The sequence below is a fragment of the Cyanistes caeruleus genome, chromosome 1, assembly GCF_971803275.1.
Source record: "Cyanistes caeruleus chromosome 1, bCyaCae1.hap1.1, whole genome shotgun sequence".
NCBI classification, from domain to species: domain Eukaryota; kingdom Metazoa; phylum Chordata; class Aves; order Passeriformes; family Paridae; genus Cyanistes; species Cyanistes caeruleus.
In genome coordinates, this window is record NC_141701.1 from 72,197,485 (window position 1) to 72,219,842 (window position 22,358).

At 47.3% G+C, this 22,358-nt stretch overlaps 1 protein-coding gene across 14 annotated transcripts in view; it reads right to left on the reverse strand.

Moving 5' to 3' along the window:
* Positions 1 to 9,125: 9,125 nt before the first annotated feature.
* LOC147655596 (semaphorin-5A-like) overlaps positions 9,126 to 22,358 on the reverse strand; it is a 345,256-nt gene continuing 332,023 nt past the window's right edge. For 10 of the 14 annotated variants that reach the window (XM_086842896.1, XM_086842946.1, XM_086842825.1 and 7 more), the window contains 2 exons: positions 11,360 to 11,541; positions 9,126 to 9,273 (listed from right to left, as the gene is read on the reverse strand). In XM_086842896.1, the coding sequence (XP_086699022.1) occupies positions 9,126 to 9,273; positions 11,360 to 11,541 (330 nt within the window). The remainder of the gene's footprint in view (positions 9,274 to 11,359; positions 11,542 to 22,358) is intronic. The other 4 variants (XR_015274363.1, XR_015274377.1, XR_015274308.1 and 1 more) reach the window with 2 other exon arrangements.

A 22,358-nucleotide genomic window follows, 5' to 3' on the forward strand; every position in this document is an offset into this window, starting at 1 on the left:
AAGGGAAGGGAAGGGAAGGGAAGGGAAGGTGCGGGAAGGGAAGGGAAGGGAAGGTGCGGGAAGGTGCGGGAAGGTGCGGGAAGGTGCGGGAAGGGAAGGTGCGGGAAGGGAAGGGAAGGGAAGGGAAGGGAAGGTGCGGGAAGGTGCGGGAAGGGAAGGGAAGGGAAGGTGCGGGAAGGGAAGGGAAGGTGCGGGAAGGTGCGGGAAGGGAAGGTGCGGGAAGGGAAGGTGCGGGAAGGGAAGGGAAGGTGCGGGAAGGGAAGGTGCGGGAAGGGAAGGTGCGGGAAGGGAAGGTGCGGGAAGGTGCGGGAAGGTGCGGGAAGGGAAGGGAAGGGAAGGGAAGGGAAGGGAAGGGAAGGGAAGGGAAGGGAAGGGAAGGGAAGGGAAGGGAAGGGAAGGGAAGGGAAGGGAAGGGAAGGGAAGGGAAGGGAAGGGAAGGGAAGGGAAGGGAAGGGAAGGGAAGGGAAGGGAAGGGAAGGGAAGGGAAGGGAAGGGAAGGGAAGGGAAGGTGCGGGAAGGGAAGGGAAGGGAAGGGAAGGGAAGGGAAGGGAAGGGAAGGGAAGGGAAGGGAAGGGAAGGGAAGGGAAGGGAAGGGAAGGGAAGGGAAGGGAAGGGAAGGGAAGGGAAGGGAAGGGAAGGTGCGGGAAGGGAAGGGAAGGTGCGGGAAGGGAAGGGAAGGTGCGGGAAGGGAAGGGAAGGTGCGGGAAGGGAAGGGAAGGGAAGGGAAGGGAAGGGAAGGGAAGGGAAGGGAAGGGAAGGGAAGGGAAGGGAAGGGAAGGGAAGGGAAGGGAAGGGAAGGGAAGGGAAGGGAAGGGAAGGGAAGGGAAGGGAAGGGAAGGTGCGGGAAGGGAAGGTGCGGGAAGGGAAGGGAAGGGAAGGGAAGGGAAGGGAAGGTGCGGGAAGGGAAGGTGCGGGAAGGGAAGGGAAGGTGCGGGAAGGGAAGGTGCGGGAAGGGAAGGTGCGGGAAGGTGCGGGAAGGTGCGGGAAGGTGCGGGAAGGTGCGGGAAGGTGCGGGAAGGGAAGGGAAGGGAAGGGAAGGGAAGGGAAGGGAAGGGAAGGGAAGGGAAGGGAAGGGAAGGGAAGGGAAGGGAAGGGAAGGGAAGGGAAGGGAAGGGAAGGGAAGGGAAGGGAAGGGAAGGGAAGGGAAGGGAAGGTGCGGGAAGGGAAGGGAAGGGAAGGGAAGGGAAGGGAAGGGAAGGGAAGGGAAGGGAAGGGAAGGGAAGGGAAGGGAAGGTGCGGGAAGGGAAGGGAAGGGAAGGTGCGGGAAGGGAAGGGAAGGGAAGGGAAGGGAAGGGAAGGGAAGGGAAGGGAAGGGAAGGGAAGGGAAGGGAAGGGAAGGGAAGGTGCGGGAAGGTGCGGGAAGGTGCGGGAAGGGAAGGGAAGGGAAGGGAAGGGAAGGGAAGGGAAGGGAAGGGAAGGGAAGGGAAGGGAAGGGAAGGGAAGGGAAGGGAAGGGAAGGGAAGGGAAGGGAAGGGAAGGGAAGGGAAGGGAAGGGAAGGGAAGGTGCGGGAAGGTGCGGGAAGGGAAGGGAAGGGAAGGGAAGGGAAGGGAAGGGAAGGGAAGGGAAGGGAAGGGAAGGGAAGGGAAGGGAAGGGAAGGGAAGGGAAGGGAAGGGAAGGGAAGGGAAGGGAAGGTGCGGGAAGGGAAGGTGCGGGAAGGGAAGGGAAGGGAAGGGAAGGGAAGGGAAGGGAAGGGAAGGGAAGGGAAGGGAAGGGAAGGGAAGGGAAGGGAAGGTGCGGGAAGGTGCGGGAAGGGAAGGGAAGGTGCGGGAAGGGAAGGGAAGGGAAGGGAAGGGAAGGGAAGGGAAGGGAAGGGAAGGGAAGGGAAGGGAAGGGAAGGGAAGGGAAGGGAAGGGAAGGGAAGGGAAGGGAAGGGAAGGGAAGGGAAGGGAAGGGAAGGGAAGGGAAGGGAAGGGAAGGGAAGGGAAGGGAAGGGAAGGTGCGGGAAGGGAAGGGAAGGTGCGGGAAGGGAAGGGAAGGGAAGGGAAGGGAAGGGAAGGGAAGGGAAGGGAAGGTGCGGGAAGGGAAGGGAAGGGAAGGTGCGGGAAGGGAAGGTGCGGGAAGGGAAGGGAAGGGAAGGGAAGGGAAGGGAAGGGAAGGGAAGGGAAGGGAAGGGAAGGGAAGGGAAGGGAAGGGAAGGGAAGGGAAGGGAAGGGAAGGGAAGGGAAGGGAAGGGAAGGGAAGGGAAGGGAAGGGAAGGGAAGGTGCGGGAAGGGAAGGTGCGGGAAGGGAAGGGAAGGTGCGGGAAGGGAAGGTGCGGGAAGGGAAGGGAAGGTGCGGGAAGGGAAGGTGCGGGAAGGGAAGGGAAGGTGCGGGAAGGGAAGGTGCGGGAAGGTGCGGGAAGGTGCGGGAAGGTGCGGGAAGGTGCGGGAAGGTGCGGGAAGGTGCGGGAAGGGAAGGGAAGGGAAGGGAAGGGAAGGGAAGGGAAGGGAAGGGAAGGGAAGGGAAGGGAAGGGAAGGTGCAGGAAGGGAAGGTGCGGGAAGGTGCGGGAAGGTGCGGGAAGGTGCGGGAAGGTGCGGGAAGGGAAGGGAAGGGAAGGTGCGGGAAGGGAAGGGAAGGGAAGGGAAGGGAAGGGAAGGGAAGGGAAGGGAAGGGAAGGGAAGGGAAGGGAAGGGAAGGGAAGGGAAGGGAAGGGAAGGGAAGGGAAGGGAAGGGAAGGGAAGGGAAGGGAAGGGAAGGGAAGGGAAGGGAAGGGAAGGGAAGGGAAGGGAAGGGAAGGGAAGGGAAGTTGCGGGAAGGGAAGGTGTGGGAAGGGAAGGTGCGGGAAGGGAAGGGAAGGTGCGGGAAGGGAAGGTGCGGGAAGGTGCGGGAAGGTGCGGGAAGGTGCGGGAAGGTGCGGGAAGGGAAGGGAAGGTGCGGGAAGGTGCGGGAAGGGAAGGGAAGGGAAGGGAAGGGAAGGGAAGGGAAGGGAAGGGAAGGTGCAGGAAGGGAAGGTGCGGGAAGGTGCGGGAAGGTGCGGGAAGGTGCGGGAAGGTGCGGGAAGGGAAGGGAAGGGAAGGTGCGGGAAGGGAAGGGAAGGGAAGGGAAGGGAAGGGAAGGGAAGGGAAGGGAAGGGAAGGGAAGGGAAGGGAAGGTGCGGGAAGGTGCGGGAAGGGAAGGGAAGGGAAGGGAAGGGAAGGGAAGGGAAGGGAAGGGAAGGGAAGGGAAGGGAAGGGAAGGGAAGGGAAGGGAAGGGAAGGGAAGGGAAGGGAAGGGAAGTTGCGGGAAGGGAAGGTGTGGGAAGGGAAGGTGCGGGAAGGGAAGGGAAGGTGCGGGAAGGTGCGGGAAGGGAAGGGAAGGGAAGGTGCGGGAAGGGAAGGGAAGGTGCGGGAAGGTGCGGGAAGGGAAGGTGCGGGAAGGGAAGGTGCGGGAAGGGAAGGTGCGGGAAGGGAAGGTGCGGGAAGGGAAGGTGCGGGAAGGTGCGGGAAGGTGCGGGAAGGTGCGGGAAGGTGCGGGAAGGGAAGGGAAGGGAAGGGAAGGGAAGGGAAGGGAAGGGAAGGGAAGGGAAGGGAAGGGAAGGGAAGGGAAGGGAAGGGAAGGGAAGGGAAGGGAAGGGAAGGGAAGGGAAGGGAAGGGAAGGGAAGGGAAGGGAAGGGAAGGGAAGGGAAGGGAAGGGAAGGGAAGGTGCGGGAAGGGAAGGGAAGGTGCGGGAAGGGAAGGGAAGGGAAGGGAAGGGAAGGGAAGGGAAGGGAAGGGAAGGGAAGGGAAGGGAAGGGAAGGGAAGGGAAGGGAAGGGAAGGGAAGGGAAGGGAAGGGAAGGGAAGGGAAGGGAAGGGAAGGGAAGGGAAGGGAAGGGAAGGTGCGGGAAGGGAAGGTGCGGGAAGGGAAGGTGCGGGAAGGGAAGGGAAGGGAAGGTGCGGGAAGGGAAGGTGCGGGAAGGGAAGGGAAGGGAAGGGAAGGGAAGGGAAGGGAAGGGAAGGGAAGGGAAGGGAAGGGAAGGGAAGGGAAGGGAAGGGAAGGGAAGGGAAGGGAAGGGAAGGGAAGGGAAGGGAAGGGAAGGGAAGGGAAGGGAAGGGAAGGGAAGGGAAGGGAAGGGAAGGGAAGGTGCGGGAAGGGAAGGGAAGGGAAGGGAAGGGAAGGTGCGGGAAGGGAAGGGAAGGGAAGGGAAGGGAAGGGAAGGGAAGGGAAGGGAAGGGAAGGGAAGGGAAGGTGCGGGAAGGGAAGGGAAGGTGCGGGAAGGGAAGGGAAGGTGCGGGAAGGGAAGGGAAGGGAAGGGAAGGGAAGGGAAGGGAAGGGAAGGGAAGGGAAGGGAAGGGAAGGGAAGGGAAGGGAAGGGAAGGGAAGGGAAGGGAAGGGAAGGGAAGGGAAGGGAAGGGAAGGGAAGGGAAGGGAAGGGAAGGGAAGGGAAGGGAAGGGAAGGGAAGGGAAGGGAAGGGAAGGGAAGGTGCGGGAAGGGAAGGGAAGGGAAGGTGCGGGAAGGTGCGGGAAGGGAAGGTGCGGGAAGGGAAGGTGCGGGAAGGTGCGGGAAGGTGCGGGAAGGTGCGGGAAGGGAAGGGAAGGGAAGGGAAGGGAAGGGAAGGGAAGGGAAGGGAAGGGAAGGGAAGGGAAGGGAAGGGAAGGGAAGGGAAGGGAAGGGAAGGGAAGGGAAGGGAAGGGAAGGGAAGGGAAGGGAAGGGAAGGGAAGGGAAGGGAAGGGAAGGGAAGGGAAGGGAAGGGAAGGTGCGGGAAGGGAAGGGAAGGTGCGGGAAGGTGCGGGAAGGGAAGGGAAGGTGCGGGAAGGGAAGGGAAGGGAAGGGAAGGGAAGGGAAGGTGCGGGAAGGGAAGGTGCGGGAAGGGAAGGGAAGGGAAGGGAAGGGAAGGGAAGGGAAGGGAAGGGAAGGGAAGGGAAGGGAAGGGAAGGGAAGGGAAGGGAAGGGAAGGGAAGGGAAGGGAAGGTGCGGGAAGGGAAGGTGCGGGAAGGGAAGGTGCGGGAAGGGAAGGTGCGGGAAGGGAAGGGAAGGGAAGGGAAGGTGCGGGAAGGGAAGGGAAGGTGCGGGAAGGTGCGGGAAGGGAAGGGAAGGGAAGGGAAGGGAAGGGAAGGGAAGGGAAGGGAAGGGAAGGGAAGGGAAGGGAAGGGAAGGGAAGGGAAGGGAAGGGAAGGGAAGGGAAGGGAAGGGAAGGGAAGGGAAGGGAAGGGAAGGGAAGGGAAGGTGCGGGAAGGTGCGGGAAGGTGCGGGAAGGTGCGGGAAGGTGCGGGAAGGGAAGGGAAGGGAAGGGAAGGGAAGGGAAGGTGCGGGAAGGGAAGGGAAGGTGCGGGAAGGGAAGGGAAGGGAAGGGAAGGGAAGGGAAGGGAAGGGAAGGGAAGGGAAGGGAAGGGAAGGGAAGGGAAGGGAAGGGAAGGGAAGGGAAGGGAAGGGAAGGGAAGGGAAGGGAAGGGAAGGGAAGGGAAGGGAAGGGAAGGGAAGGGAAGGGAAGGGAAGGGAAGGGAAGGGAAGGGAAGGGAAGGGAAGGTGTGGGAAGGGAAGGTGCGGGAAGGTGCGGGAAGGTGCGGGAAGGTGCCGGAAGGGAAGGGAAGGGAAGGTGCGGGAAGGGAAGGGAAGGTGCGGGAAGGGAAGGGAAGGTGCGGGAAGGGAAGGGAAGGGAAGGGAAGGGAAGGGAAGGGAAGGGAAGGGAAGGGAAGGGAAGGGAAGGGAAGGGAAGGGAAGGGAAGGGAAGGGAAGGGAAGGGAAGGGAAGGGAAGGGAAGGGAAGGGAAGGGAAGGGAAGGGAAGGGAAGGGAAGGGAAGGGAAGGGAAGGGAAGGGAAGGGAAGGGAAGGGAAGGTGCGGGAAGGTGCGGGAAGGTGCGGGAAGGTGCGGGAAGGTGCGGGAAGGTGCGGGAAGGTGCGGGAAGGGAAGGGAAGGGAAGGGAAGGGAAGGGAAGGGAAGGGAAGGGAAGGGAAGGGAAGGGAAGGTGCGGGAAGGTGCGGGAAGGTGCGGGAAGGTGCGGGAAGGGAAGGGAAGGGAAGGGAAGGGAAGGGAAGGGAAGGGAAGGGAAGGGAAGGGAAGGGAAGGGAAGGGAAGGGAAGGGAAGGGAAGGGAAGGGAAGGGAAGGGAAGGGAAGGGAAGGGAAGGGAAGGGAAGGGAAGGGAAGGTGCGGGAAGGGAAGGGAAGGGAAGGGAAGGGAAGGTGCCGGAAGGTGCGGGAAGGTGCGGGAAGGTGCGGGAAGGGAAGGGAAGGGAAGGGAAGGGAAGGGAAGGGAAGGGAAGGGAAGGGAAGGGAAGGGAAGGGAAGGGAAGGGAAGGGAAGGGAAGGGAAGGGAAGGGAAGGGAAGGGAAGGGAAGGGAAGGGAAGGGAAGGGAAGGGAAGGGAAGGGAAGGGAAGGGAAGGGAAGGGAAGGGAAGGGAAGGGAAGGTGCGGGAAGGGAAGGGAAGGTGCGGGAAGGGAAGGGAAGGTGCGGGAAGGGAAGGGAAGGTGCGGGAAGGGAAGGGAAGGTGCGGGAAGGGAAGGGAAGGGAAGGGAAGGGAAGGGAAGGGAAGGGAAGGGAAGGGAAGGGAAGGTGCGGGAAGGGAAGGGAAGGGAAGGTGCGGGAAGGTGCGGGAAGGTGCGGGAAGGTGCGGGAAGGTGCGGGAAGGTGCGGGAAGGTGCGGGAAGGGAAGGGAAGGGAAGGGAAGGGAAGGGAAGGGAAGGGAAGGGAAGGGAAGGGAAGGGAAGGGAAGGGAAGGGAAGGGAAGGGAAGGGAAGGGAAGGGAAGGGAAGGGAAGGGAAGGGAAGGGAAGGGAAGGGAAGGGAAGGGAAGGTGCGGGAAGGGAAGGGAAGGGAAGGGAAGGGAAGGGAAGGGAAGGGAAGGGAAGGGAAGGGAAGGGAAGGGAAGGGAAGGGAAGGGAAGGGAAGGGAAGGGAAGGGAAGGGAAGGGAAGGGAAGGGAAGGGAAGGGAAGGGAAGGGAAGGGAAGGGAAGGGAAGGGAAGGGAAGGTGCGGGAAGGGAAGGGAAGGGAAGGTGCGGGAAGGGAAGGGAAGGTGCGGGAAGGGAAGGTGCGGGAAGGTGCGGGAAGGTGCGGGAAGGTGCGGGAAGGTGCGGGAAGGTGCGGGAAGGGAAGGGAAGGGAAGGGAAGGGAAGGGAAGGGAAGGGAAGGGAAGGGAAGGGAAGGGAAGGGAAGGGAAGGGAAGGGAAGGGAAGGGAAGGGAAGGGAAGGGAAGGGAAGGGAAGGTGCGGGAAGGGAAGGGAAGGGAAGGTGCGGGAAGGGAAGGTGCGGGAAGGGAAGGGAAGGTGCGGGAAGGGAAGGGAAGGGAAGGGAAGGTGCGGGAAGGGAAGGGAAGGGAAGGGAAGGGAAGGGAAGGGAAGGGAAGGGAAGGGAAGGGAAGGGAAGGGAAGGGAAGGGAAGGGAAGGGAAGGGAAGGGAAGGGAAGGGAAGGGAAGGGAAGGGAAGGGAAGGGAAGGGAAGGGAAGGGAAGGGAAGGGAAGGGAAGGGAAGGGAAGGGAAGGGAAGGTGCGGGAAGGGAAGGGAAGGGAAGGGAAGGGAAGGGAAGGGAAGGGAAGGGAAGGGAAGGGAAGGGAAGGGAAGGGAAGGGAAGGGAAGGGAAGGGAAGGGAAGGGAAGGGAAGGGAAGGGAAGGGAAGGGAAGGGAAGGTGCGGGAAGGGAAGGTGCGGGAAGGTGCGGGAAGGTGCGGGAAGGTGCGGGAAGGTGCGGGAAGGGAAGGGAAGGGAAGGGAAGGGAAGGGAAGGGAAGGGAAGGGAAGGGAAGGGAAGGGAAGGGAAGGGAAGGGAAGGGAAGGGAAGGGAAGGGAAGGGAAGGGAAGGGAAGGGAAGGTGCAGGAAGGGAAGGTGCGGGAAGGTGCGGGAAGGTGCGGGAAGGTGCGGGAAGGTGCGGGAAGGTGCGGGAAGGTGCGGGAAGGGAAGGGAAGGGAAGGGAAGGGAAGGGAAGGGAAGGGAAGGGAAGGGAAGTTGCGGGAAGGGAAGGTGTGGGAAGGGAAGGTGCGGGAAGGGAAGGGAAGGTGCGGGAAGGTGCGGGAAGGGAAGGGAAGGGAAGGTGCGGGAAGGGAAGGGAAGGTGCGGGAAGGTGCGGGAAGGGAAGGTGCGGGAAGGGAAGGTGCGGGAAGGGAAGGTGCGGGAAGGGAAGGTGCGGGAAGGGAAGGGAAGGTGCGGGAAGGTGCGGGAAGGGAAGGGAAGGGAAGGGAAGGGAAGGGAAGGGAAGGGAAGGGAAGGGAAGGGAAGGGAAGGGAAGGGAAGGGAAGGGAAGGGAAGGGAAGGGAAGGGAAGGGAAGGGAAGGGAAGGGAAGGGAAGGGAAGGGAAGGGAAGGGAAGGGAAGGGAAGGGAAGGGAAGGGAAGGGAAGGGAAGGGAAGGGAAGGGAAGGGAAGGGAAGGGAAGGGAAGGGAAGGGAAGGGAAGGTGCGGGAAGGGAAGGGAAGGTGCGGGAAGGTGCGGGAAGGGAAGGGAAGGGAAGGGAAGGGAAGGGAAGGGAAGGGAAGGGAAGGGAAGGGAAGGGAAGGGAAGGGAAGGGAAGGGAAGGGAAGGGAAGGGAAGGGAAGGGAAGGGAAGGGAAGGGAAGGGAAGGGAAGGGAAGGGAAGGGAAGGGAAGGGAAGGGAAGGGAAGGGAAGGGAAGGGAAGGGAAGGGAAGGGAAGGGAAGGGAAGGTGCGGGAAGGGAAGGGAAGGGAAGGGAAGGTGCGGGAAGGTGCGGGAAGGGAAGGGAAGGGAAGGGAAGGGAAGGGAAGGGAAGGGAAGGGAAGGGAAGGGAAGGGAAGGGAAGGGAAGGGAAGGGAAGGGAAGGTGCGGGAAGGGAAGGGAAGGGAAGGGAAGGGAAGGGAAGGGAAGGGAAGGGAAGGGAAGGGAAGGGAAGGGAAGGGAAGGGAAGGGAAGGGAAGGGAAGGGAAGGGAAGGGAAGGGAAGGGAAGGGAAGGGAAGGGAAGGGAAGGGAAGGGAAGGGAAGGGAAGGGAAGGGAAGGTGCGGGAAGGTGCGGGAAGGTGCGGGAAGGTGCGGGAAGGTGCGGGAAGGGAAGGGAAGGGAAGGGAAGGGAAGGGAAGGGAAGGGAAGGGAAGGGAAGGGAAGGGAAGGGAAGGGAAGGGAAGGGAAGGGAAGGGAAGGGAAGGGAAGGGAAGGGAAGGGAAGGGAAGGGAAGGGAAGGGAAGGGAAGGGAAGGGAAGGGAAGGGAAGGGAAGGGAAGGCTAGACCATGGCATATAAAGGAGAAAATATCCTGTGGAATATGACTGTACAGCATAAATTAAAAGAGACAATAGATAAATTATATCTCACCTCTCCTCACGATTCTGTCCCACACAGACACGTCCTCCATGTCGAGGAGTTGGATTGCTGCAGGAACGCTGACGAAATTGAAAGCCTATTCCACAAGTCGTGCTACAAGGCGACCAAGAAGTCCACGTTGTCCAGCCTCCATTTCTGGTAGAATAAAAAGCTCAGGCTCTGTCATCTGTTATACATAGCGAATGGCTGATTAGGTGTGACTGACAACAGAATCTGGCATATTAATATTTCTGTAGAAGTCATTTTTACTGCATTATGTTCCATTTCTACAGGAATACTAAACCAAATTAACGGTGCTCTGATATTCCAGATTCCATGCTTTGTAATCATCAACTGCTAAAATTACCTCCTTACAGAAGAATTACAAAGCTACGAAGATATTCAGTTGCTTTTGGTCACTTTGTTCTGGGTAAACTATATATGCAAACTTCTCTATCATTGTTCTGAAACTAAATAACGTATCATTTTTAGGGAGATTAAAATGTCAAATTTTGCTACTTTTTCTGAAAGGAAAGTGATTAAAGCTTGGAGGAAGAGGTGGCTGAGAGAATACCATATTGCTCTCTATGCCTACCTGAAAGGAGAGTGTAATGAGGTGGGGGTGGTTTCCTCTCCCAGGCATTGATCTCTTAATTTTATCAAGGGACAGAGTGGAAGAAAATGGAATCATGTTGTGTCAGGAGAGATTTAGATTGGATATTAGGAAAAATACCTTCACCAAAAGGGTTGTCAAGCACTGGAGCAAGCTGTCCATGGAAGTGGTGGAGTAACCATCCCTGGAGGTATTATAATACTGGCAAATGTTGTATTTGGGAACATAGTTTAGTGGACTAGGCAGTGCTTATTAATGGTTGGACTTGATCTTAAGTGTCTTTTCTAGCCTAAATGACTCTATGACACTAAAGTAGGCTGTAAAATGCATTAGTTCTCAATTTTAACAGGTTATTCTGATGTAAATTCCTTGCCTGTAATGTAACAAAAATGATAAGAGAGTTCACATGCTGTAGCTTGCCTTTATGAAATTCTAGCAAAAAAAAGATGATGCACTTCAGCTGTTATCCAAAACTTTAATTGGCTAGCTGGCAATTTTTGTACTGGTAGAACACAAACAGGAATAAAGAAAAAGAAAACTAAACTATATTGATCTTCTGATGTTTCATCATAAAAGTAAAAGTTAAAACAGTGCTCTACGAATATAGCAGTGTTAGCAGAAGATGCTAAAATAGTAGTGTAATAATGCCAAAGGTAGAATGCGAATCCAGTCCCAATTCACATTCCAAATTCCCTTCTAAACCTGACAGTTGTTTGATTGTTCAATATCTCACAGCATGTTTATATTTTCTATCATTCTCCTGACCTGCTGTTATATAATATATATTTATATTTATTAATATAATGTATTATTAATGTATTATTAATAATTTTCCTAAAATAGACAATTTTCATTTAGAGCTTCCAGTTACCTTGTGCAAAAATGTAATCAGTTTTATTTACTATCATGATGTGATTGTGATGTTAAAAAAAAGACAAAAACCAGAAAGAATCACTGAAAATAAGCATAATGCATCAGTATATGTTTCATCTTGCAATTAAAGTATGTATAATGTATGTGTATAATGTTTTAAACATGAACTTCTGATGCAGTTCCAAATACGTAATATTCTGAGTCTCTTCGAAATTATCTGCTCTCACTGATTTTCTCTGGGAGTGGTTAAGTTCCTGAAGAAGACAAAAGAGTAGCTAAAGAGTTCTATACAGCCTTATAATGGAATTTGCTATCATGATACAACTGAAAGATATAGTGAAAACATTTCTCCAAGGAAGAAAGGGGGACTAAGATATAAGTAATATAAGGTTTATATTAAGTAAGGGTAATATAAGATGTCTAAAAAAGTAAGCCATTCTAACTTCCAGAAAAGAAAGTTGTATGAATTACAGAACAGAGAAAAAGTATTATACTTTGGATATTATCTAATTCAGAGCTTTTTGTTAAAATTACCTGAGGACGTTATTTGGTACAAATGCTACAGCATTTGAAATGACTCTGCTCTCTGACTCATTCTCTCTCCTACAAAGTCTGAGAGAAAATTTCTAATATCCTATTTGCCCTTTCATGCACAAAATAGGATCGGTAAATTTCAGGGGAGATTTCAAATGGTAGGCTTTATTCTGATTAAGTTAAATTTTTTTAAATGATAGAACCTGAAATTGCCTTGCATACCTGGAACAGTTGGCAATCTCCATGGTTGGTCCTTCACACAGCCATCCTCCACATTGAGGAGCAGGACTGTCACACACACGCGTCCTGCACAAGCAGGAGCCAACACTGGCACCATCAGTGTGGGTGCAAGGTTTCCACTGTGACCATGTTCCAAAATGTCCATCCACTGTCAGATTCCTCATCTGGAAACAAACACAACAGAAAAGCTTACTTGGGGCTTGAGAGTTCCTTCACACAACCTCTTTATTCTGCTGTGCATGGAGGTTTAGCCTTTATCCACGAACAATAGCAGCTTCCACTGGACACATACATCTTCCAGGCAGCAATGTCCCTTTATAATCCCTGTAGCTGCATAATTTACAAAACCTCTGACCAATTTGAGACATTGGATGCCATCACCATAGCAATAATAGAAATCACAACTAACTGTTACCTTTCACAACCATGCTTGCCTGCCTCTCAATTTTCTTCTGGATTCCCTACTTCCTAAAATACTCCAGTGAAAATGGAAGCCTAAAACTGACAGTAAAACCCATGGTCAAAAAGAAGAACCAGCAGAGCATAAGGAAGAAACGAAGAAGAAATTCTTTATGAGGATGACAAGACACTGCAACAGGTTTTCCATGAGAAGCTGTGGGTGGCCAATCTGTGGAAGTGTTCAAGGTCAGGTTCAATGGGGCTTTGAGTAACATAGTCTAGTGGAAGATGTCCTTGCCCTTGGCAAGGAGGAATTCAAACTAAATGATCTTTCAGTTTCCTCCTAATGAAACAGTACTCCGATTCTAAACACAGATGCTGAAATAGTCCACAGTAACAAAACTGGATTGATCAAACTCAAATCTCCATGATGAGTGTCTTTTTTTGAAAACAGATTTTGGAGCATGTGTCATACAGTAGCATTTCATAAGGATGAAATGTGGTTTTAAATATGACAGACACTAAATGGTAAATGAAATTATATGTATAAATCCTAGAAATATCTCCAAAAAAGCAACACGTAACCCTGAATGATGAAACAGTTTCCTCCCACAGAATTCAATTCTCAACACCTTTGGCTGGAAAGTTCAGATCATTCTCATCTTGACTGGAATGTTTCCATCCAGCAGCTGTAACACATTTAATATGAAATCTTCATTGCCCAGCTGAAACAAAATGAGCTAGAAAATGAGCTTTTCTAAAGAAAATGGGGCAGGACATGGGGAATTCATCTCCCAACAAAGACAGATTTTCATAATATACTTTTTGCAAGCTGTTAATCTTGACAAATCTGTGATCCTAAATAGAAACAATGTCCACTTTTTCACTTAAATATTAAGGATTTTGCCTTTTTTTGGCTGCATATAAACTTTCAGTCAAGACAACAGCACCAACAAGTACAGGCTAAGAAGCATTTAAACTCACTCTCAGTAAGAATAAATATGTATCACTTGCAGTCATGGATTTTTCATCTAATGTGTGAGAAGATAACACTTGAATATTTGCATATATATTGAAACAGGAATTAATGTTGTAGATTGTCATAACCGATCTGAAATCGTCTTCCTTTACCGTTTTTAGTATTTTAGCAGTGGTGAGAGAAGTGTACATTTCACAAATACTTTGAAGATACAAGAGATTGAATTACAACATAAGGCATGTTTCCACTGACACTCTGCATGCTGGCTGATTCTTTCCACTGTGGAAAAGATACCATAATTTCACTACTGATTGCAATTACCACAGTTTATTTTTCAGAAGTATTACTTGTGCAAGAACAGCTATGTGTATATTCCGTCAGTTACAACTGACAGAACCATAATTCATCATTTCAAAATCTGTTGGTAGCTATTTATTGAAAATAACTCACTAACCTTTTCTCATGTAGAGTTTATATGTAGAGTTTTGTAAGACAACAGGAAATACTTCCTTTTAAGTGATAAGCAGATTCATTCTCTCTTACACTGCTGGTTTACCAAATATTTATAGTCCATAAACTAACAATTCTATGTCCACAATCTAATTATGCCAGAGATATGAAAATGCCTTTACTGCTTTCTGTTTCTGTACTGCCTCAAAACATCTTTATTGTTGCATCTACAATTACAAACTAAAGCTTGTCTATGGTTAGACAAGCTATCAGTTGTCTATGGTTACCATAATACCTATTAAGTGGCAGAGAAAGCATACATAAAACACAGCTGAAAGCTTGAACTCAGAAAGATAAATAGATAACATATTCTCTTTCTTCTTTATTTTTCCTTGCTTCTGCAAAGATTGTCCCACTGGGGTCTCTGCTGTTCCCCATTACTCACCTGCTCTACCTCTCTTTGAGTATCTACATTTCAGAAGTGATATCAAACAATTTCATCATAGGACTGCAGGGAAGCAAAATGTACCAATGAGAGGCCTTTGCAGCCCTCACCAGAATCCATGCCCATTAACCTATCACAATCTGACCTCACGGGCAAAATCACAGTCAATCAGACCATCTTGGCATGGCTACACTCTGCTTTCCCTACCACCCTGGTTTTGTAACCCTTTCCCTTCTGCAGATACCTTTAGACCTTTCTTACTTTTTAATGTCCTTCAAATATCTATCTTTGTCTCAAGTCTCTCTCTGCAACCACCTCATGTTCCTGCTTTGTGCCTCTGCACGTTGAGTAGAGGTCACAGTTTTTAACTCTGTCAAGAGGTCTTTTTGGTTTGAGGTTACTTTTTGTAGAATTTAGTGAGTCTGTAGAATTTTCTGCAGCTCCTAATGAATTTAGATCCCATACTAATATCTTACAGTTTTTCTCTTTCTCTGAGAATAACTGTTAAAATAAAGCCATCTTATGTTGCATACTTCTGTTAAACAGAACAAAACCAAAACCAAAACCAAAACCACAAACAAAATGAAAATCCTGAAAAACATTTTTAAAAATTATTTTTACCTTCCTTGTAAAAGCTCCTAGAGAATGTCAGCATATTTTTAAGTGATAGATTGCAAGTTGTCCCACTGGAAAATATTTCAAAAAAACAATGAATCTTCATTACCATAAAAATTATTGGATGAATAATAGGGATACATGACCAACTAGAAAAGATCAAAGTGGATACATATGCCAGAGCATTAATTAGTGTCCATATTTATGTACAATTGCTGCACTCATGCCAACTGAAACAATAACCTAAAAATCAAATTGAGAATTAAATCAGGGCAAGATAACCAAAATAACAAAATTTTTCAAAAGTGATCTTCAAAGTCCAGAGATGGTAGCACAGACGCTCATCTATCTCTCCTACTCACCTCTCTCCTCTACCATGACATGCCTATAAGTACTCAGCTGCTGGAAATCAAAAAATGGAAAATTCTACACATGCTGAAGGGTTCAATTTGCAGCCTTGGAAAGAGCTTGGATTGATGTAGTGATGAAAGTACACAGACATTGGGTACAGAAATTATAAACTTATGTTCCTATAGTTATAAGTAAGAATATGCCTAGAGTAGGTAAGAAATTGTATTAACTAAAATAGTTTGAGGTTTAAGATGTAATAGTGTGATGTATAGAGTAAGCTAGAGATCTAGAAACAGTAGTAGAAAAGTATGTGAGTACGTGACCTATCAGCTTATTGGTTAAAAGACAGACACAGTGTGGCAAAATTAAGTAAAGGTGATAAGTTAATAAGTGTAAACAAGTTTAGTTACAACTGTCTATTGGGCTAAAATATTGCTAATATATTGCTGTGCAAAGAAGAAACTCATGCCTTTCTCGAGCTATGGCTGATTTGCTGCTTCTCTAAACCTCATGACTTGAGACTGACGTCTTATCTGGCTACTAGAGCAATAAATCGTTTCAAATCAAGGTGGTCCCATCCCTTGCTCTTCCTCTCGACACTCAGCCATAAGAATAATTCTGTAGGAAATAATTTCTCAAAGGAAACTGGTCACGCTTTTTATCCTGGACTAAACTATTGTATAAACAGACCACTCTCTGATCCAATTTTAGAAGAAACTGGTCATTCATTAATCTAAAAAAATTTCTACAATGTTAAAAAGATCCAAGTAATTTTACTAACAATTAAGATATTGGAAGCAATTGGGAACCAAAAGAGGGAGAGTAGATTTTGAATATTCTCTTATGTTGTGCCTGCAACAGTGCCTTGAATATATCCGGCACATGTTAAGGATGCACATAGCTCAGTTGCCTACAAAATTAAATTAATTACATCTTGGCTTATATATCCTATGAGCACAGCACAGCACAGCACATAAAAATGCTATAAAAACAAATATTTGAAAGCCTCCCTAAGCAAAATTGTAATTGATTGCAGTTTCCCAGAATATTGTGTTACTTTAGAGGAAAGTTTTTATGAAGTTTTCCAATCCGTTCAAAAATGTGAATAACTTAGTGAATAATGCTTTAAGACCATAAAGATGTAAACCCACACTTATTAATTTAGATAGATAATTCTAAAATCTTCCTTATATTATGCAGGCTTCCTTATATTATCAGTCTGCTCAAGGACAAAATTTCTTTGAAGGTTGAAAGTCAACTAGGTCTTTGAGTCTTGTATTAGCAGGATAAGTCTCACAACTATGGATAAATTTCTAAGCAAGACTTAGGTGCTCCCCTGCTTTGACTAGACTGCTATGTCCTATGCACATGTCATAAAACAGATACTAAATAATTGTTTTAACAGCTGAATGGAAGAGAATGGAATTATGCTTTCTAAATTATTCCTCCCTCCACCCCATCTTGGCCTCATGTTCTGTATCTACAAAAGAAAATAAGACCTAATGCCACAATTCAAAGACTAAGCACAGCAGGCTGAATGCCCATGCAAATATCTACAAAACGAGGCATTTCAGTAATCTTAGTATTTTCCCCCAAGTTGCTCCTGATTTCAGCTCAAATGCTAATGCAGATGAATCCAACACAGGCCTATTTTACTACTCCTCTATGTGAGAAGGTGGATACAAAAGACAGAACAAGACAAACATTTTTGAAAAGTTTTTAAAATGTGAAGAAATGTTTAAAAAATTGCTATTTAATGTCAAACACAGTCAGAACACAGGAGTACATTCTCAAAGCCCTCAGAATCACTGTAGTATTTGTATCTATGAGGCTGCTGCAATACATGTAGAGAGCACAAGTCAAAGCTAGAAGAACTATGCTGATTTTGCACATCTCTAGTTCACTAGGAGAGAAAGTGTCATCAAGATGTTAAAGGCAGCATGTAAACACATAGAAATTAAAACATGAATGCCTTGTGAGCATAAGTTTATAGATGCATGTGCTCCACTGTTGAGTGGGGACAAAAAAAAAAAAAAGTTCAATAGCACAAAAAAGATACTTTTAAACCCTCTTTTTTCATGCTTTGGAGTGAGGGAAAAGAAGGAATATTAAAACAACATCAGAATAAAATTAAAAATGAGAGATACAAATCAATTTTGTTGGTGCTTTTTTATATTATATTTAATTTATTCAAAATATTTTTTTAAAGCGAAGTGTTAAGCCATTATAAATATAGACCCTGCATTTATTGTAATTATCACCTGTGATAATGTGGGTGAGACTTAATTCATGGAATTCAGCCTTCCAATTCATGGACTTTAGAAGATGTTATTTGGCTTTTTGTATTAGCAATAATAATCCTAAAAGAAAAGATTGTACCACTGTTGCTATATTTTATATATTAGTAAAGGCCTGTATGCACAAACCAGCCTTTGGAATAAGTCGTGATATTAAGGGCTAAAATCCTTGAAACTTGCCTGCAGAAGAGAGAGTAAAGCAAAACAATATCCTTGTGTACAAGGATAAGAATGTAAACCTGTGTGTGTTAGCCAATAGTAGCTTGCTCTGCCCGCAGACCCTGTAGAACCCTATAAAAGGTGTGTTAATAATAGAAATAAAGAGCATTCACAATTACTTCTGTGAAGACTGGTGAACAGCTCGGGGGTCCTTCAACATCTGGCGCTCCGACCAGAGACACCCCTGTGGGCAGAGGGGCTTTGGAGTCAGCGGAGTGGATCTGGGCATTAGACGTCACGGGCTTGGATCGGCACCGGATAAGCAGCCTGAGCACGGTGAAACGCTGAGCGGTAGGACGTGGAAAGTCAGGCTGCTGGGGGGGGCCCAGGAAGGCAAGGGCGTGGTAGAAGGGTCGCAACCTTCCCCCTTGCGGGTGGCTGTCAGCATGGAGGCAGAGTTTGCGGCAGCAGATAAACTGCTTCTCTGCATCCTCGTTAAATGAGGCGAAGCAGCCCAGGAAAAGGACCTGGATATGCTCATTATATGGGCTAATTGTCATGGGCATTTGCAGTGCTCACACTGCTTTTTGCGGTGCAAGAACGGACTGATATATCCGCTCTGATATGGGAAACGGCAATTAATTAGTACCTTAAAAGACAGAAAAGTGAGATATGCTGAGGCTGTGAGCCCCGTAATTCTACCTGTGTCACAGCGGCAGATGCCTTTACCTCCCACTGCTGGACTAGCACTCCTATCTATGCTGCCCATGGAGAGAGGGAGGGAGAGTCAAAGAGAAGAAAATAAAGAAAAAAAAAAAAAAGTTCCACAGCGAATGCTGAAACAACGAACAGAATCTGTTCAGTTATGGCAGGATGTGATACATCCAGAAATATTTGCTTCATTTTTGAAGTCACTTTTAGCATTACAATCTTATTAAAGTTCCATCTTTACCACCCTGGAAGAAAAGAAGCCAAATTTAGTCTGGTTTTCACCCGAGCCAGGGGGACATGGGGGAGCACAGAGGTGTGTGCAGAGAACAAAGGCACCCTGGGGGTAGAAGCAGCAGCAAGAAAAGTTCCAAGGCCACGCTGATAAGCTGCAATGATCGCCATTGTTAGCACCTGGCCTGAGAGACTTTTCGTGTAACATCGCCTGCTTTTGTAAAATCGTGCCCTTTTTTCCTCTATCGGCAAACAACACGAGAGATTGAGAGAAAAAACTGCATTTGTTAAAGTTAACTTTGTGAGGTTTTCTTTTCCTTTCTCTCCGTTTTCCTCGCTGCAAGAGTATGTAGAGAATGTGAAGGAAGATAAGAGCAGAGCTGCAGCAGCAGCAGGGTGGGCAGCTCACCCCCCTGCTCCCTCTCTAAGAAGAAGCACCCAGATAATACCCAGTTTGTTAAAAAGTCATAATTCATTGGGTTTTCAAAATGTTTTTATATGCCATTGTAGAGTTAATTTTGTGTTTTAAGTAATTATGAGTTTATGCAATTGCAGTTTTTAGGATTTTACTAGAGAAGTTATTGTGATTCTTTGAACGTTTAAGAAAAAAAAAAAAAAAAAAAAAAGAGAGAGAAAAAGTGTTTAACAGAAGTTGCCTTGCAATAATTGGTTTAGAACCTAAGGTCAAAACATGGTATGATTTACAGCTTCTAGGAAAACCTTCCAATTAATGTTATCTACAGAAGAGATTTATGGTTTAAAAAATAATTAGTTAAGAGAACTTTACTGTACAAGACAAAGTTAAGTTAAAGTATATATTATCTATTTGCTTGTTTTTTCCACAATTTTAATAAGGTAATTTTAATGTGAGTCCTTTTGTTATATAAAGCACATATAACTGCATATACACCAATTTGGATTTTGGGTTTTAGTTTAAGAATTGGACTTGATGTTTCTGAAAAAATGTAAATGTAGTACTTTTGAAAAGTGCTACAAAGCTGGATGGCAACTTGCCAAATCCTGTGTTGTTGTGGTTTTTCTCTAGAAAAACTGCACTTTAACATCCTAACCAATTTAAGCATATACTAGGCAAATTCCTGTTATGAATAAGTACTTTTAGTAACATTTGCAGTTATTGTGAGTTATTCTCAAAGCTAGATGACATAGAATTGTGATGTATTTGTTACATTCTTATAATCTTTATAGTGAATTCATGTTACTGTTATATTGTGTTTAAAAAGTATATATCAAACTTTTAGTTGCCTTTTTGTACTAACAGAATAATATTAAGTTATGTTTTTATTTAATATAGATTAAGTGTTAATAGAATTAAGGATAGTTAAGTTTTATAATGTTTAGGCTTGAATGTTTTTAAGTTAAGTTTTCTAACTTAGATATTCTTTTAAGGTTAAGTTTGTTATTTCCTTTTATCATATATAATTATTGGTAGGTTTAAATATTGTTTAATTTAAATTGTTTTGTGTTTTATTGGAGACACTTGTTTAAACTGCAAAGTATAGTTATTTTCCTAGAGATATGAAGACAGCCACAACTGAAACAGCAGTGATGGAACACTGGTGAACACCTGCTTGTGGATAGAAGGGAATGCAGTCTGTGACACCCTTGACTTCATCGGGAGTTCTATTGGTTGTTGCAATCTCTGCAGTTTTGTTTGTTATAGCTTTCTTATTTTTCAGTGTTTCCAGAATTTTAAGTAAGTAAGTATCATTGCTGAGGATCAGCTGCCATAGGAGAGGCTGCAGATTAAACCAACTGCTGCATGGTTTAATTGGTCTGGTACCTGAGACTTCTGATCATTTGATTTGTACAAATGTATTTTAACAGTTTGCTGTGCTGTAAGCATCGCATAGCTGCTACTATTGAGAACCTTGTTCTAGAAATATGTTAAGAGGCATCTTTCCAGTTTAAAGCCAGGCCCTGGCCAAGCCTTGACTTTACCTGGAGGGAAGGTTTGCCATCAGATCCAGATGTTTTCTGTCCCAAATCATTATTTGAGTCACTTTTTGACTCAGCAATTTGACCCTGTTGATATGACAGCTGGATCAGTTTTGAAGTGGGCTTGGAGAATCATTTCCGGAGGTGATTACCCAATCCTTCACTGATTGTTGTGTTTCTGTTTGTTTGCTAACTATGGGATGCTGGTGCAGTGTTTTAGTAATTAATAGTAGTTTTATATTACATATGTTATTAATAATGTTTATGATTTAATTGATTTTTAACCGGTATAAGTTCTTATTAATTGTGTATATGGTTTTGTGTTGCTGTTGATGTTTATAACAGTAGTACATCTCATTTTATTTTTTTTTAAGAATACGGGGGAAATGGATGCCCTAAAAACATTTGATTAGTGTAATTCATTAACTTCAAGGAGAGAAGTGCCTGTGTTTTGTTGGCAGGTTCAAAAAGGTCACCTGTCCATCTGACCAGACTGTCTGTCTCTGAACACATGAGATCCAGTGAACAGAGATGTCATCACACAGCCTTGGTACTCCAGACATGGATCAGAAGTGGACCTGTCAGGACACAGTTGTGTCTGAACACTACACAGACAGTTGCCAACAGAAATTTTATGTTGTTACTATGATGTCATATCTCTACCAATTTTTCAGGTATCCTTTGTTTTAAGATTTAGAAGGATCTGAAGAACAACTTGAACATCAAAACCCTCAGTCACCCATCAGCTGCCAGCTGACATCACGGGAGCAGTGAATGTTCCAGGACTGAATCGTGTTAGAGAAATTCTGTAGAAGATCTAAGAAGTGTAGAGACTCCATTTAACTGTATATAAAGCAAATTGTAGTTGTGTGTTTACCCTTTCAGCAAATTGCTTTCACGCTTAGACTACATATATACCAAAGCACGTGTGTTGAAGGTAGTTATATAATAGGTTAAGATAAAGAGTTTAGCCTGTGTAGTAATTGTTGTTAGGATAAAGTATAAGTATTCCCCCTTCAAGAGCTAGTGTAAGCATCTTTGAAAGTTCATTTAACGATTGGAGTTTTAGCTGTAAGTTTGCAAATATGGTGTCATTTGCATGGAACAAACTGCTTATGGTAATTGTGTTGTGTATAGTCCCAACTGTCTGCTAACTAACATCCAAAAGAGGCAGAACATGTGAGTCACTGGCACATTGAACTGGCCAAAGGTCAATGTGTTTGAGCCTAGCCACACCTGGAGATCCTTTCGCACCTGTCTCGTAGGAGCCCCTGAATGGGATCCTCCAGCATTTAAAGATTTAATTAGTAATGAGACTCAACTGAATCAATTGGCAATGTTGCAAGAGTGCAATTGCACTGTTGGCTTCACATTAAGACAACCTGAAGCCTGTTGGCAAGCAAAAAATTACCAAAGTTCTCAATGTTACAACCCTCAGAAGAATTAGATTTGTTAAGTTCCACCAATACCTCAGGTGGACGGATAATGTTTGAATCCCCGACAAAAAGTCATTCTAACAAAGTAATGTAGCCCTGAGCTGCAGTCAACCCTATAGCTGATCTCGTTACTACCATAGAAAGTAAAGCCTTTGTTCGTGGTGCAATCTCACAGGACAATTACCAAAGCGATTACCTAGTTCCATGTCCCTAATCTGTGGGGATAGGGCATGGAATGGGATTCCTGCTAGTCCACATAGAAGACCCTGTTATCTTGGGAAACATAACCTTGTTCCACCCCAGCTTACATCAATTGTTGAATATAGCTAGCAAAATGAAGAACATCAAACAGTCAAAGCAAAGCCTGAATGAATTAAAGTTTAGCCACCCTAAAAAGGCTCACTTGTTCGACTAAGGAAGGATTGAATTTAACATCCACAATGTTAAGTGAGCTTTCAGCCAATGTGAGTAGTGTATGTCATGCAGTATTATGAAATCGAGCTGCAATGGACCTTTTGCTCTTGGCACAGGGACATGGTTGTGGGGAGTTTGAAGGCATGTGCTGCTTGGATCTTACTGATCATTCAGCTTCCATCCATAAGCAACTGCAACAGCTACAGGATGGGTTACATGCCTGGAGGAAGATAGTGACCCCACTGGAAGCTGGTTCGCCAGCTGGGGCATCACCGGATGGTTGAAGCCTCTTGTGCTAGAAGGGGGACAGACTTTACTTATAATGTTAATTGGGATGACAGTCTAAGTGGTATGATATCTTATCCAAAGCTTGGTTTGTGCAAAAAGAGAAAGGGGGAATTGTTGCTATATTTTATATATTAGTAAAGGCCTGTATGCACAAACCAGCCTTTGGAATAAGTCGTGATATTAAGGGCTAAAATCCTTGAAACTTGCCTGCAGAAGAGAGAGTAAAGCAAAACAATATCCTTGTGTACAA